This window comes from Phalaenopsis equestris, unplaced genomic scaffold (genome assembly GCF_001263595.1).
Source record: "Phalaenopsis equestris unplaced genomic scaffold, ASM126359v1 Scaffold000359, whole genome shotgun sequence".
NCBI classification, from domain to species: domain Eukaryota; kingdom Viridiplantae; phylum Streptophyta; class Magnoliopsida; order Asparagales; family Orchidaceae; genus Phalaenopsis; species Phalaenopsis equestris.
Genome location: NW_018164801.1, coordinates 1008307 through 1024596, shown reverse-complemented (window position 1 = coordinate 1024596; position 16290 = coordinate 1008307). Strand labels below are relative to the sequence as shown.

At 34.4% G+C, this 16290-nt stretch overlaps 1 protein-coding gene across 1 annotated transcript in view; it reads right to left on the bottom strand.

The window, feature by feature from the left end:
* The window catches only part of LOC110026236 (ubiquinol oxidase 4, chloroplastic/chromoplastic), a 40535-nt gene that overhangs the window by 999 nt on the left and 23246 nt on the right, over positions 1-16290 (bottom strand). Inside the window, exons 5-8 of the mRNA XM_020727105.1 lie at positions 4947-5055; positions 2292-2360; positions 411-482; positions 269-316 (exon numbers count right to left, since the gene is read on the bottom strand). Coding sequence (XP_020582764.1) covers positions 269-316; positions 411-482; positions 2292-2360; positions 4947-5055 — 298 coding nt within the window. The remainder of the gene's footprint in view (positions 1-268; positions 317-410; positions 483-2291; positions 2361-4946; positions 5056-16290) is intronic.

Here is a 16290-nt window from a genome sequence, read left to right as displayed (position 1 = left end):
TAATGCCTAAACATTCATATTTACATGCATACCACACAAGTTTTCAACAACGAATCAAAAATATCACCATCATTATCCTTCTAAAAGTGAAATATACCTTATCATGCATATGTTTATAACATCAAAGATATTATAAGTGTAAATATCAAAATTTGAGTTAAATATATATATATAATACATAATAATTGTGCGGTTCGTATGTAAATTTCCAAAAAACTATAAAGAAAACCGAAATAAATTTTATGATAATAAGCAGACAAGTGCACACCTATCTTAGGCCTCCTGGTGTTTGGAGCTCTGGAGGTTTGGAATTCATCTGGAAATACAGAAAATGACACCAAACTGAAATTAGATCCAGTAAAATAAACAGCTTTGTATCAAAACGGATCTTCTCAATGTTGAGGACCCACCAAACAAATACAGATCTTCATTCATGTAATAATTTATAGCAACCTGTGGGGCAGGTAATTTCTTCAACTCCTCTGCACTCATGGAGATAAAATGATAAGATATTAGATAATAATGTTAATTGAATATAAAACATTTTAGAGAGAGCATTTGGTACAACAAAAACCTAAGGGAAAAAAAAAAATCATTAGGTGGCCAAATAAATTAGAGCATTGACCTACATACCACCTAATACTTATGTATTTACATATCGAACACCAAACCCAAATTTTTAATATCAAAATAGAACTATTTTAACTTTTAAAAAAAATGAAATACACCTTTTCATGCATAGGGAAGGTGGCATGTATGTAAAAATTGAAGTATAGGGGTTATATATATAAATACATAAGAATTGAGTCGTATGTATGTAAATCTTCCCATAAATTATTAGTAATGGTCTACAGCTTCTTAGTGTGCAGGAGGAAGAGAGCTTCTTTATAGTCCTCTTCTTCTTTTCTCTCTCTCTCATACAATCTCTCATATTAATATAGTATTAGCCATCCCAAGCTTCAAAAGCAATAAGTAATTAGCTATAAACATGCTCTCCGACCAAATTAAGATAATTAATTACATAACTATCATACATATCACCAAAATGAAGTAAGATATCACATTCAAACTACAACTAAAAAATATGAAAGAGTGAAGTGTCAAAATAATAACAATCCTTTGCAGCGAGTCATTTAAATCCTGAAGTATGTAAAAGTGTAAAATTAGTCTCCAGTATCTTTAAGAGAAATTTACATACCTACCACACAATTCTTATGTATTTACATGCCTCACACCTAAATTCTTTGGTACTTTAAACTTATGCATGAAACTTAGTATTTCACTTTTAAAAATTGATAATAGTTCTATTTCTTATGTGATATTAAAGATTTGTGCACTGTGTAAATATGAAAGTTTAGGTATGTGGTTATGTAAATACAGTAGAATTGTGCGCTGTGAATGTAAATGCCCCAAATTTAATATGAGCTGAAACAGTCCTCGTACTCTTTAGAAGGACGATTGTTTCAGCCTCCATTAAAAGAATCCGGGACTAATTTGATATTTTCATCGACTCTGAGACTAAAATAACCTGTTGTAAATAGTTAATAGAGCATCTTAGCATTTGCTCAAATGTGAAGGACAACTACTGATACATAACGGAAAAGCTCTAATGACGCTTCATGTGAAATATAATTCTATAAGTTTCTGTAGTTCCTTAGTTTAGATGAGAATGATGTGAGGTCATAAGTGAAGCAGTTTTAAGAGAGAATCACCATTCCAAATCCGAGCGAATTTCATCTGAAATAATTCTGATTAAATAATAATATAAAAGGAGAAGATAATAATGTAAGAAAATGTGTAGAATGTCAATTACAAAATTTAGTTATATGTGCCAGGAAGAAAATATGCATGCCTAAATAAAGGAAAACCAAATTCAAAAGCCTAAAAAGACGGGCCACAGCAGAACAAAAATAGCATGAATAAAAAATGGCATAATAGTTTTGCCACACTTCAGTTAATAGCAATGGCAATGTAACCTTTAAAAAACAGGGGCATTTACATACATATCACACAATTCTTATGTATTTACATATCTAACACCTAAAAATTCATATTTAAATGAACACCACTTAAATCTTTGACGTCAAATTAAAAATACCGCCATCATTACATTTTAAAAAGAGAAATAACCTTTTTATGCATAGATTTATGTTACCAAGGTGTTATGAGTGTAAATATTAAACTTTGGGTGTTAGATATGTAAATGAATAGCAATGGAGTGGTATGTATGTAAATTTTCCTTTATTTAAACCATACAATGATTGTTAAGTATTTGGAGCACTAAAAATTACCTCCTTGGATTTTTATAAATTTGTCATAAGTTGAGTATGCATGCCTTTCAACACATTCAGAAAAATGATCTGCACCCAGATAAAGATCATAAAATGAAAACTAAAGACTAAAAATAGAATTTAAAACATGACTGTAATTGTTTATTGAACGAAATGACAAAAAAGAGCAGCCAATGATAGCATATAACGTCCCACTGGATAAACATAAATTAATGTCAAAATGGCTACGAAAAAAATTGCAGCAAATAAGATTTCCCACCGTTCAGCTAACAGAGTGACAAAGAAATAGAAAAAAATTTCATTTTGCTGCTTAAAAGGGGCCAGTTTAGGATCACTTTTTTTTCTATGTTTTTTATAAAAAATGTTCATTTAGTGCACTTCGTTTCTAAAAACAAATAAAGTTTTTTTTAAAAACACAACAACTTTTGTGTGTTCGGCTTAGTTTGAAAAAAACTTTCATAGCTAGCCGCTACGCGGCTACCATCAGCCACAACCGCTTGCCATCATCCTCGTCGGCTATATCATCGTCTCAATAGAATTAGAAAAGGTGATTCCAACAACATCTAGACAAACTTTAAGATTTATAAACAAGCTACTTCATATAAGGAGTGGCCAAAATTATAAAGAAACACCACAATACTATAAAGTAAAATTTTATGATTAATACAGTAACTGATGTAATCTTTATATACAATTATTTTCCCACTGCACCACACTCACCCAAACTAACAATGAAACCACTTCATATGAATAAGAATCCAAAATGATAGCACTTTAATTTTTTGCTAGCAATTATTAGATGGCTGACATCTTGTTAGGAACTTTAGAGGAAGATATATATTTTAAGAAACTTTCTAATGGATAATTTCAAATCTTAGTTACATCTCTTAGTTTATTAGTTCTTTTTTTTATTCTCTTATTTATTTAAATTGAAAGATTTCGAGTTTCTCTTTTAGAGTAAGATTAAGTGTGCCCAGGAATAAGAAGAACATTTACCAATGTCACTTTTATTGACACCCACTCATATTTTTTTATGGCGATTCTATTATTCATATCGATACACTTATGTGATGTGCAGTAAGCTTTGTCATATTAATTTCTACATAAATTCAATGCTTTTGGAAACTTACAGCAATATGGTATAATTTATTATACATGCAAATTACATTTAATTTAGACACGGGCATATTATATAAAAAATGATCTGGTAATGGAGAAAAGGATTCAAGTAGCAGACCCCAGTTAGTGGAATAAATACTTGTTGTTGTTGTTGCAAATTACATTTACTGACAAGGTGTTGTTATAGCATATTGCTTTTGAAGCAAAATAAAAAAATCAATTGAATGATTTATAATACATGCAAATTACATTTATTGATAAGAAGCAAATATCGTTCTTATTATTCACAGAATTGTTGTTATAGCATATTGCAAAATGGGAAATATTTATATAAGCTATGCTTGTGTGCTTGAAAGATATAATTGTTGGTAGTACACTCCAATAGGTAAGATTAGTCAGTCAAACTAAAAAGCCTACAGACTGACGACTCTCCTTAGGAGTCCCTGGACTCCATTTAGCTGGTAAAAAATTCTCATATTTCAAGGTAATACAAGCGACAACTATATTTTATAGTATAATCAATGAATCTAATGTGTGATTTCTAAATATAGAAATAAATATGAAATGGATGCATGTGAATGATATCATTCATTTTGCTCACACTCAGAACCTGCTTCATCAGAAGATAACAACCGATTTTGAAAGCTTACAAATAACCTAAAATGTGTGTTTCTAAATTTCTAAAACACCTTAATTTGTTTTAAAAAATAAAAAAATAAAAACAAGAACCTATCAAATTTGTTTCATTATATCTTTCCGTTGTCTAGTTTTTTTTTTTTTTTAAATCCCAAAAAAGCCCTTGAAAATTTATTCAAAGTTGAACTCAATGCTGCTGTCAGAAAAAAAATTAACACATCAAAATACATGGAAGTCCATTTCAACTAACATCACTTAAATGACTCAAATGAGAACGTCAAACATTCAAGGCAATCCCGATATAAAAGACGTTGCTCCATGACAATACTATGGCCTTGAAAGTACGGATGTTGAAATATTGGAGTAATAGGGTGACAACAATTTAATATAAAATGTGCTATATCTAACAGTAAAAAATGGTCTGAGATACTAATAGTGTTTCAGTAAACAGCTACAAAATCGTGGTCCATAAACCCAAATTTTTAAAGGAAAATTTACAAACATACCACTCAATTCTCATGTATCTACATGTATAACACCTAAACTTTATTTTTTACATAGAAACCACCTTACCTATGTATGAAAAGGTGTTTTTCACTTTTTAAAAGTTAAAATGATGGTATTTTTTATATGATATGAAATATTCGAAGATATAAATTTTAAAAGCAAACTTTGGGTGTTAAATATGTAAATACATAAAAACTGATCGGAATGAATGTAAATCTTCCTTCTTTAAAGGCAAGATGAAAGCTCAAGCAACTTCGTGCGAAAGTGGAGCTAACCACTAATGAAGACCACATAAAGTGAACAGTTGCATCATGCCGCAAATATCCAGTAATCAATTTTTAAAATAAATTCCAATGTTGAAGAAGATGCACTTAATTGCACGAGTATACTCACAAGCCATTCTTGGGCTCAGTGCATACATGAAGACCGTCATGAAGTAGTAAAAGATTGCAATATGTTGGGCAAGAAAGCGGTCAAACCAGAAAGCATTGCCACCAAGCTCCTGAATTACGATAAGAAAAGTTTACGGGGATTCAAGATAAAGACAAAAAATAAGCGTATCAAGCTCCAAAATTAAGATAAAACAAAATCCAGAACATGGCATAACCTTTATGTTAAAATTCAGAATAAAGCAGAATTAAGCAGGATATTTTTATTGATATAAAATGGGGTATATATAAACCTTACATGAATCCTAGAACATGAAAGACAATAAAAGTAAATAACATGAAAGAAAAGACATAACTCCTATAACTCCAATAAAATAATTCATAATAATTACTTAGAGATGAAAGAAACGACATAAAATAGAAAAGCCTAAAATAAGAAAAGAAATAAATATAATCCAAGAAAATAAATCTAAAATAAGAAATGAAATAAAGATATATTAGAAAATAAATCAAATCCTCACAACTTTTAATAAGAATAAATTATTTCGTAATATAACTTCTAACACTCCACCTCAAGTTGAAACCATGGTTGAAAACCATGTTCATCATGGATTTGAAAACATCACACATTGTGCGAGGAATAAACTGTGAGGTAGAATTTGAAGTCTTTATCTGGTACTGAGGTATTCTTTGACTGCAGTTTCTGCAGTGTCTTTAGGTCGGTGAAAGTCTCCTACAGGCAATACTACAGAGGAATTTTCAAAGAAGTACACAAGTGTAGTTGTCTTTCGCTGTAGTTCTTGTAATGCCTGTAGGTAGACAGAAGGCTGTTGACCTCATTTTTGTGAGAACTTTCTTTTCTCTTCATAGAGCCTAGGATCTAGCCTTAGGATTTCCTACTGACCATCCTAGAGGCCTAGTGATGAGACCCACACCTTTTAGAAATTCAAGCCGCTTCCTGATTCTCTTGTGGCGTCTCGCATGGGTGATCTCAAATCATCATCATTTGATCGAGTGGTTGTATTCACGAACCATCATTATTTGGTCAAGCGGTTAAGGATCATCCTGTGGAGGCCCAAAGAGAGATCCCGTCCCATAAAGACTTTAGTACATTCGCACATACAAATACCACAATTCGCGTCACCTACACCTGTAAAAACTTCACAATTAATCAGAACATAATTCAATTTTTGAAATAACCAATAAAGAACCCGAAATTTGAAGACAAATCGAATTTGACGTATTTTTTACCCGATCGTCGACGGGGTTGTCCGGACAACACCATATGACAAAACGGATCGCGTCAGTGCGTTCGGAACATTGGTTTTACCTAAAAAATGACACTCATATATCTATAATTCCGCACACGAGCAAATCACACGCAAATCAATGAATTTGTCAAAACGAAACCGGATGAAGAAACAGATTGCGCCGGCACATCCGGAGCATCAATTTTACCCATAAAGAATATTCATTTTGCTAGGTTCCGAGCATAAATAAATCACACGCTAATTAATATAATTAAATAATACAATACAATAAAATAAAACAAAATAATAAAAATAAAATAATTCTTGATTTTAAACCTATTTCACCTAACTCACGCACCCGAATCGGTCTTCCCCTCCTTCGGTCGAAAGCGAGCCTCTCGTGCCCTAGATCCCGCGATCAATCCACACGGCTTTCTCGTCCTCTCCCGACTCCTCTTCTTCGCCTCTCCAATCGTGAGACAGATGAAGGAGGCCTTAGCCCAGTCTAAGGGAGGGGCATCAATTCTAAAGGGTAGACCATACCCTGAGGAATTCGATGTCGTTCAATATCCTAAGGGCTTCATGCCACCAACATTCAAAGTATTTGATGGAGTTGGCTGAGTTGCCTGATGGCTCAGTTAAGACCTTCGCAGAATTAGAAGACTTATTCATCAAGAGATTTGTTGGAGCTCGGCACCATATCATCGTCGATGATCTTGTGGTCGAGCGACAAAAACCAAATGAGACCTTAGTCGAGTACATTCTGCGTTGGAGAAACTTAAGCATGAAGTACGAGCCGCAGTTGCAAGAGCAGCATGCAATTGAGATTTTGCTCAAAAGCATGCATGTTCCGATAGCTTTCTTGCTCAAAGAATTCACCATTAAAACCTTTGAGAAGCTACTAAGCAAAACTGCGAGTTTGCAAGAGGAAGCTAAGCAGCTCGGATTTTTGGAAAAAATTGAGAAGTCAAAACCATTAAAGACGTTTGAGAAAAAGTATGGGACAGTGATAGCGATTGACAGAGGCAGACAACCGATACATATATAATCAGAGCAGCTGAAACACAATTACCAATCCTCTTAGCAATACCATCAACAATCATTTCAGCAGAAGCCATATCAGACAGATGGGGAACGTTTGAATAAGAAATATCCTTTTAAGGATAAAGTGCTAGGAAAGATGTTCCGCAGCCTGCTCAAGAAACCTGAATTTCGATTACCTGAGCCCAAGAAGCCAGAAGAGGTGGATAAGAAAGACCATCCATTGTATCCACAGAATGGTTGGACATACTATAGAAAATTGTTTTGCTTTCAAGAATTGGCTCGAGAAAAACTTAAAGAGTGGGAACATAACAATCCCGAAAGAATATTTGAGAGGCCCCAAAAGAGGTTCTGTCAATATGATTTCGATCGATCTCAGTGTTCCGATTAACTCCGATGCAGCTTTCGAGGGATGTAACGCCTTTTGATTACTATTGAACTGCTTTTCTTGTCAAAAGGGATGTAGTGATATCAATGTTTGTTTGTCCTTTTCCTCCAACCGCAAAAAAATTAGTGTTTTTTTTTTTCCTGAACTGTTTGATGTTTGGAAAGCACGGATAGCAAAACGTTCAAAGAGCAACAAAAGTTTGAAAATTGGTGCTTCTTGATAAAAATTCCAATATTTTGATAAGTAATTATGATTTCAGAGGAGAATGAAATTAATGTCTTAATAACTGGGTCCTTCACTTTAAAGATTTTGGACTGCGTCCTAAGTAAATTGTTGGCATCAATTTTTGGATATCATAGGTGTAGGGTGTCCACCTGTGATTGACGAAAATTAATTATCGCGTCATGCACAAATTTGGCTCAAATTGACCTGAGCACCTGCGAGCTTGTTCATATGGCCCCAAACGATGAAATGGACAACAGGAGTGAGTTTGGAACGTCGATTCCACTTAGAAAAGACACTCGTTGCACCACGATTTCGCATACGGGCTTAAAATATGCATATTATCTTTTTTTTACACGATAGTCAAAAAAGTGGTCTGAACGACCCCGGACGACTAAACGGACCACACCAGTGCGTCCAGAACATCAATTTTACTTAAGGGAATATATATATGTGTGTGTGTGTTTTCCTCCCTTTGTTGCTCACGCATGACTTATTTGGAAAGAGGAGAGAGAAGATCTCTCCCCCTCAAAAATCAGTTACGCCCCTCTCTCCTGGAGTTTTTCGCGAATCGCAGCCTCTCTCCCTCTGGATCGCGATCGATCGCGAGACCTCCTCCCGATTCGCGCGACATTCCTCCGGATCCCTCTCCTCCGTCGCCGGCTCCGCTCCGCTGTCAGTCGTCTCCTTTGTCAGTAGTCTCCTCCTCCTTATTCTCCTTCTTCTTCTTCTTCAACTTCTCCTTCTTCTTCTTCTTCTTCTTCTTCATCTTCTATTTCTTCTTCTCCTTCTCTCTTCCCCTTCTTCTTCTTCTTCTTTCCCTTCTTCCGATTTTATTTTTATTTTTTTATTTTTTATTTTTGATTTTTTATTTTTTTTTAATTTCTCTCTTTCTTCTTCTTCTTCTCCTATTTCTTCTTCTTCTTCTTCTTCTCCTTCTTCCGATTTTATTATTATTATTATTATTTTTTCTCTTTCTTCTTCTTCTTTTTCTCGGCTAACTTCTTCACCTCGCCGTCTTACTTTCATGGCGGGCCAGCATTTTTTTCCATTTTTACTTGTATTTGCAACAAAAATACAAAAATACCTTCCATTAAAGTGCAATATCTCAAAAATAGGTATAAGAATCGGTCTAAAAACACTATATATTTTAGGTGCATCACTCTTGTAACTGCCCATAATGCATTCTTCAATATTGTTTAAGTAAATCCAGCTTACTTGAAGTTTTTTTGCAAATGTCTAACACAAAATCTATTTGTGAAACGAGACAATATGTATCAAATGCAAGAATTAACCCTTTCAGCTTATCAGAAATAAAAGCAAAGTTATGTTGTCCTTCAAAAATATATATCTTTGTCAAGCAAATTTAAGAATCATTCCCAACTACTCATACCCTATGCTTCAACTAGTGCTCATGCAATGAGAAACATATTATTGTTCCCATCAAGAGTAGCTGCAGTTTAATTGGCTCAAAAAACAACCATCAACACATATTGTTGTTCAAATTACCTTGGAGTCTAAAGGTCTTCGTTTGAGTAGAACTAAAACTGAATACATGGAATGTAATTTTTGTAGTAGTAGCTCCGGTGACAAAAATGTAATTATGGGTGACCAAATTATTAAAAGGTGTGAATGTTTTTGATATCTCGAGTCTATTGTTCATAGTGATGGTGATATTGATAGGGATGTTATTAGTAGAATACAAGTTGGTTGGTTGAAGTGGAGGAATGCTACGAACCTATTGTGTGATAGAAAAGTATAGCTTAGACTGAAAGGAAAATTTTATAAGATGGTGGTGAGACCTATAATGCTCTATGGCGATGAATGTTGGTCTTTAAAAGAGAAGCATAAAACTAAGTTAAGTGTTGTCGAGATGGGAATGATTAGGTGGATGAGTGGCCTTACACTTAGAGATAAAATGTGAAATGAACATATTTGTGATAGGGTTGGTGTAGCTCAAGTGACGGACAAAATTAGAGATAGCCATCTTAGATGGTTGGGTCACATTAAACATCTACCATCTCATGATCTGATTAGAAGAGTAAATGTTTTAGAGTTAATTAAAATAGGACTAAAAATTTCCAATGTAAGCCCCCGTTCAATCTCATTAAAATTATTATCAAACACATTAATATTAATGAACCCTCTAGGATATCTGGTAATTTTACCTTTGCAAGCCGATTACCTACAACAACATTTTTGCCAAGGCAGAACTGTACAAATTTATTGAACAGAAATCTAAGACTTCAGTTAAGGTTCTAAATGATATCAGAACAACATCTAGTGTCTTCACTCCTTTCAACAATTAAATATATCAAAATAATGATTGAAAGCATAATTTTCAAATAAGTCAACTTAGAGATTATTAAAATAATAAAACAAAAAGGAAACATGAGCAACAACAAAGGAAAAAAAAACACTGTCGGCATTTATAATCAAGAAACATTCAAACAAACTGTCAAATTAGTGACCATTTCATAAGACATAATAGAGAGCTTCGAGATGAGATTGGAATCCAAGGCTTAACTCCCCTAACTTAGCAAGGCGTCATGCAGGCTCCACCATGCATCTTGATCACTATCGCTCTAAAATGCCTTGTAGAACACCCGCTCATGTTTGGCTTCACTGCTCGAACGTCCTCACTGCTTGACTCTACTGAAATGGCATATGCTTACATCATCTCTCAAGCCATGACATCTCCCTTGATCATGTGAAGGCCCTAGACCTTTCGGTCGTTGCTATGTTTGTAAATCAACTTACAAAATATGGAAACTTCAAAATATTCTTGTGACCCACAACTCAGTTAATTTTAACTTCGAATTTCATATTTTTGTTTTAACAGTGACTATTTCAAGCCCTCTCAAATAGTTGGGGACTAATTTGACACTTTTTAAAAGTGAAGTACTAAAATGGCTCCCTTTCAATAGTTGGGGAACCTTTTGACACTTTTTTTCAATTCTTATGTATTTACATATCTGTCACCCATAATTGATATTTAGATTTTTAACAGCTTTGTGACATGAACCTATGATTCTAATCGAGCCATGTCGAGTAGAGTATGCAATGGTTTGGACTTGTCTTGGTCGAATCATAAGTTGTTAATGTTCAATTCAAACTTGAGACGAGCTTTCACATATATGCCTAAACTTAGTATGCATAAAATTTTTAATGTTCATATATGATTTGTATTTAATTTGCTTATATTAATCAAAAAATTACAATACAAATGAGTGCTTAATTTTTTATATAAAAGTAAAATTTTGATTGTTTATGATTATTCATTTACATTAGTAAATAAATTAAAATTTTAAATGAGTTTTTATTATTTTTTATATAAAATTATTAACAAATGATTTTACAATCTAAATAAATTAATAATTAATTAGATTTAAAATTAGCATCTAACTAATTCATACTAAATAAGTAAAATAATATATAAGTTGGAGGTGTGAGATTTTAAAATCAAATAATGCAAATAAGAACTAAAAAACTAGTTCATTGAATTAAAAAAAATAAAAAAAATGCATATAACTAATTTATTTTTGTGTTTTGTTTAGGAATCACGATGCAATATAGACTCATTAGGATTTAAAACTCTATGTTTTTTTATAAAATCCTAAATAAAATATTCAAAATAATGAATGTTTAGGATTAAAATATTCAATATTTTAAAATTGCTCTTTTATTTATTTGCATATCCTTTGGCCCGCTTTTAAAATGGATTATCTCCCCGGTCATATTAATAGTGTCGCCATAATATTTAAGGACATACATAGATAATTGCATTCATATCGCATGTCCCAAGGAGAAGCCCTCTTTCTTCTCTAACCCGACTGATTAAGCATATCTTTTTTTATCAAAGTAGTTGTATAGTGCGCCTAGGGTGTTAGAATGATCCCCGACCCACACGGGGTGGAAGTCATTTTGTTGAGAGTGTTTCCAGCTTTGTAGTTGAACCTCCTCTTCTCTTTTTTTCCTAAGGCATCTTTATCATTTTGGCAGCTATAGGTCCCATCGCTTGGAGCTCCAACTTTATAGATCATAGGACTAGAGTTTCGTTTTTTAGAACTTAGGCTACCGAGGTCCCCATGGATGATGCAATTCACGGATTACTGACTGGAGCTTTCTGGACATGTTGGGTCAACTACCTTCACAACCAGGTAGACTTGGGATTCTAGTAACTAGGGATGATAGGTCTGTGGTACCATGACCCAACCACCTCTAGCCTATAAGATTACTTTACCCTTTCTATTCTTAAGCCCCTTTGATCCTCGTCTATCCTCTGACTTTGTTGGTATCATCTTGACGGCATAATTCTGATGAGATGCCGTCCATTTAGGATACGATTTGTCCTCTACCCTTATGGATTGGATGTGCTTTGACGTGTTAGAATCTCCCCGTCAAGATGACTTTGGTTATTTTGTGGGCTCCGTGTGGTGATTAGTCGCTATCTTTTTGGAATGTGAGAAACTCACTCTCTGCCCGATGGCTTAGTGTGAGCTTTGAAGTATTGAGACTGTTCCCACACGGAATAACCTTCCTTTGATTGCCTATACCCCAGGTTTATGATAATATGAAGCGAAACTCCTTTTATCGAGAGTATTCTTGGGTATCCCCCAAGATGTAATTAACCAGTAGGAACACGTTCCTCTGGGAGTGCTCTTGACCCCAGAACAGGTAAATACACCTGACTCTCTGGTTATGGGTAGTCTATGTAGATACTTCTTTCGCGGATATTGGTTTAAGGTGTCTTCGCCCGATCTTATTTGGGCGGACATTCTTGACCTATCCTTGCGAGGTTTATCATACATAGACTCTCCACGTTTTACTTTTTCTCTTGTTTGTCACTTTGTCGTATGTCCCTTCTTATTCGATTCCTCTCCTCTTCGAATCATTTATATGGTTCGGGGGGGAGATTTATTCAAATGGGGGAAGTATACGACGATCGACAAGCTGGCGACTACTTTTTTAAAATAAAAAAAGAGAAAAATGAACGGAAACATAAATTTTGAAATGAAACATGTGATTATAATATGAATAGTCGACTAAGGATATCATGAGTCTTTTAATCTTCTGTCAAGTGACTGAGTCCTAGCTTTCGAATGTGTTATAATATCCTAGGATTTAACTTAAAAAATATTTGAGAATTGTTAATTAAGGGAGTTCAGACATTCAAAATCTTTAAAATATGTTCTACCATATATAGTAATTCTCAAAAAAAAATAAAAAATAAAAAAAGGAATCTCCCCTGGAAAAAAAAAAGCTTGAGGTGAGCATAAAAATAAAAAAATTGTGTCTGAATTCTCCTCTGATTAATAAAACTTGAAGAACCCTTTCAAGAAAATTCTTTGGATATTATATTCAGAAAAAAGTTAATCGATCTTGGGTCACTTGGTCGGCTATTAATTAGCTCAGAAATATCTTTGGAAGATAAAAAATATTCTAATCACATGGGTAAATATTATGAGATCTGCTTAGACCCACTAAGAAAGATTTAAATAAAGATTATGTTATTAGCAATTAATGAGAGTTCTACCCTGAAGTTATATCTTTCAACGTCAAGAAGAGTCAATTCCAATCTCAATTCGAAGAGCGTAAAAGCGTCAAAGTGATTTCTCATGACAATGTGAACAATATTGGCAAAATCGGTGGTAAAGAAACGACGACAGTCACAACGGAGCTAGGTTGTGGTATTCCTAGAAATAGCACATATTTATGTGTACTTGAGAGAATATAGTTCTTAAAGTACCATAAGGATGAGTTATTTTCGCACATATCCTCAGTTAACAGATGGTACCTCAAGAAGTATTGTGCATCGTGGTGTTTCAAAGACAACGCCGTTCTCAGGAACATGGATGTTGCACTTGTCTAAAACTAGGTCTTCTTCCTCCTGTGGAAGAGTTGGCTCTATAGAACCACACTCTTCTAAGACCCTTGTCTGGTGTGTATGAGGTTTGGTTGGTTCTACAAATATAGAGCCGCATCTCTTCCCACAGGGATAATTCTTCGATCAGCTTTAAGGTTGGATGCGAATCTCCGGCTTTCCTTCTCAAGATGATTCTTTTGTTCACCTCTTGGGATTGATGTCAGTCTCCGACATTCTTTCCCAATGTGACATTTTTTTTCACAACTTTCATAAGCTTCATAATTCTTCACAAATATCTATATATTCGCAACAAACACATATTCTCCATATTCACGATATTTCAGGATCGGTGCAAGGAATCTGATTCTTTTAAATATATACTCAAGGATCGGTGCAAGGATTTTGATTCCTTCACATATTTCATATTCTATCCACATATTTTTCATATTCACGATATTTAGGATCGGTGTGATTCCTTTAAATATATATTCTAGGATCGGTGCAAGTATTTCAATTCCTTCACATATTTTCATATTCTATCTACATATTTTTCATATTCACGATATTTCAGGATCGGTGCAAGGATTTCGATTCCTTTAAATATATATTCTAAGATCGGTTCAAGGATTCCGATTCTTTCACATATTTTCATATTCTATCCACATATTCTCCATATTCACAATATTTCAGGATCGGTGCAAGGATTCTGATTCCTTTAAATATATTCTAGGATCAGTGCAAGGATTCTGATTCCTTCACATATTTTTATATTTTATCCACATATTCTTCATATTCACGATATTTCAGGATAGGTGCAAGGATTTCGATTACTTTAAATAGATATTCTAGGATCGGTGCAAGGATTTCGATTCCTTCACATATTTTTATATTTTATCCACATATTTTCTATATTCACAATATTTCAGGACTGGTGCAAGGATTCTGATTCTTTTAAATTAATATTCTATGATCGGTGCAAGGATTCTGATTCCTTCATATATTTTCATATTCTATCCAAATACTCTCCATATTCACAATATTTCAGGGTCGGTGCAAGGATTTCGATTCCTTCCACAAAAAAAAAATTTGCACTTCATAAATTTTCACAAACCTTTATACTCAGTTCCATAATTTCCACAACAATCTCTGTAAAATTCAACACTAAACTCGACAATCTCAACATTCAGGATAGGTGTGAGTTCCCGTGCTCTCCTTCTCAAAATAATCCCCTCATTCAATCAAATTAGCATCACTCACAAAACAAATTAAAACAAAACAATCAAAACAAACAACACATTTTACCACAAATCAAATCCTTTCATCCCCAGCAAAAAAAAATCTTTCAAAGATATTTAATGCATTCTTACCTTTGGTTTGGGAACTCTCGAGTGGAGGACCCAACTCATTCATTTTCAAATTCTTTCTTGAGTTGTGGTTTCCCGGTTGGGAACCCAACTCACGTTCATAGACATATTTGGTTCAATATTTGGTCGATTTTAAGTAAGTCTACTTAAACGGTTCTTTGGTTTGTCGATTTATTCGGTCAATACCAATACGCACGGTGTGCTTGCCCAGCACACCATACCTATTGGGGGTCTATTTGTTAACCTCATTTTTGTGAGGACTTTCCTTCCTCTTCATAGATTCTAGGATCTAGTCTTAGGATTTCCTACTGATCATCCTAGAGGCCTAGTGATGAGGCCCACACCTCTTAGAAATTCAAGTCAATTCTTGATTCTCTTGTGGTGTCTCGCATGGGTGATATCAAACCATCATCATTTGATCGAGTGGTTGTATTCACGAACCATCATCATTTGGTCGAGTGGTTAAGGACAATCCTGTGGAGGCCCAAAGAGAGATCCCGTAGGGTTTAAAACCTTAGAACACCCATAAAGACTTTAGTACATTCGCACACACAAATACCACAATTCGCGTCACCTAAACCTGTAAAAACTTCACAATTAATCGGAACATAATTCAATCTTTGAAATAATCGATAAAGAACCCAAAATTTGAAGACAAATCAAATTTGACGCATTTTTACCCAATCGTCGACGAGGTTGTCCGGACAACACCAGATGACGAAACGGATTGCGCCAGTGCATCCGGGATGTTGGTTTTACCTAAGAATGACATCTATATTGCTATAATTTCGCACACGAGCAAATCGCAAGCAAATCAATGAATTTGTCAAAACGACACCGGATGACGAAACGGACTGTGCCGGCACGTCCGAAGCATCAATTTTACTCAGGAAGAATATTCATTTTGCTAGGGTTCCGAGCACGAATAATTCACACGCTAATTAATATAATTAAATAATACAGTACAATAAAATAAAACAAAATAATAAAAATAAAATAAATCTTTATTTTAAACCTATTTCACCTAACTCACGCACCCAAATCGGTCTTCCCCTCCTTTGGTTGAAAGCTCGGCTCGCCCCCCTCTCGTACCCTAGATCCCGCGCTCCGGACTCCTCTTCTTCTTCGCATGGCTACTCGACCGAGCGGCTCTCCAATCGTGAGACTTCAGCTGGCCGACCCTTCTCCTTCTCGAGGCTACACATCCTCCCCTCTCA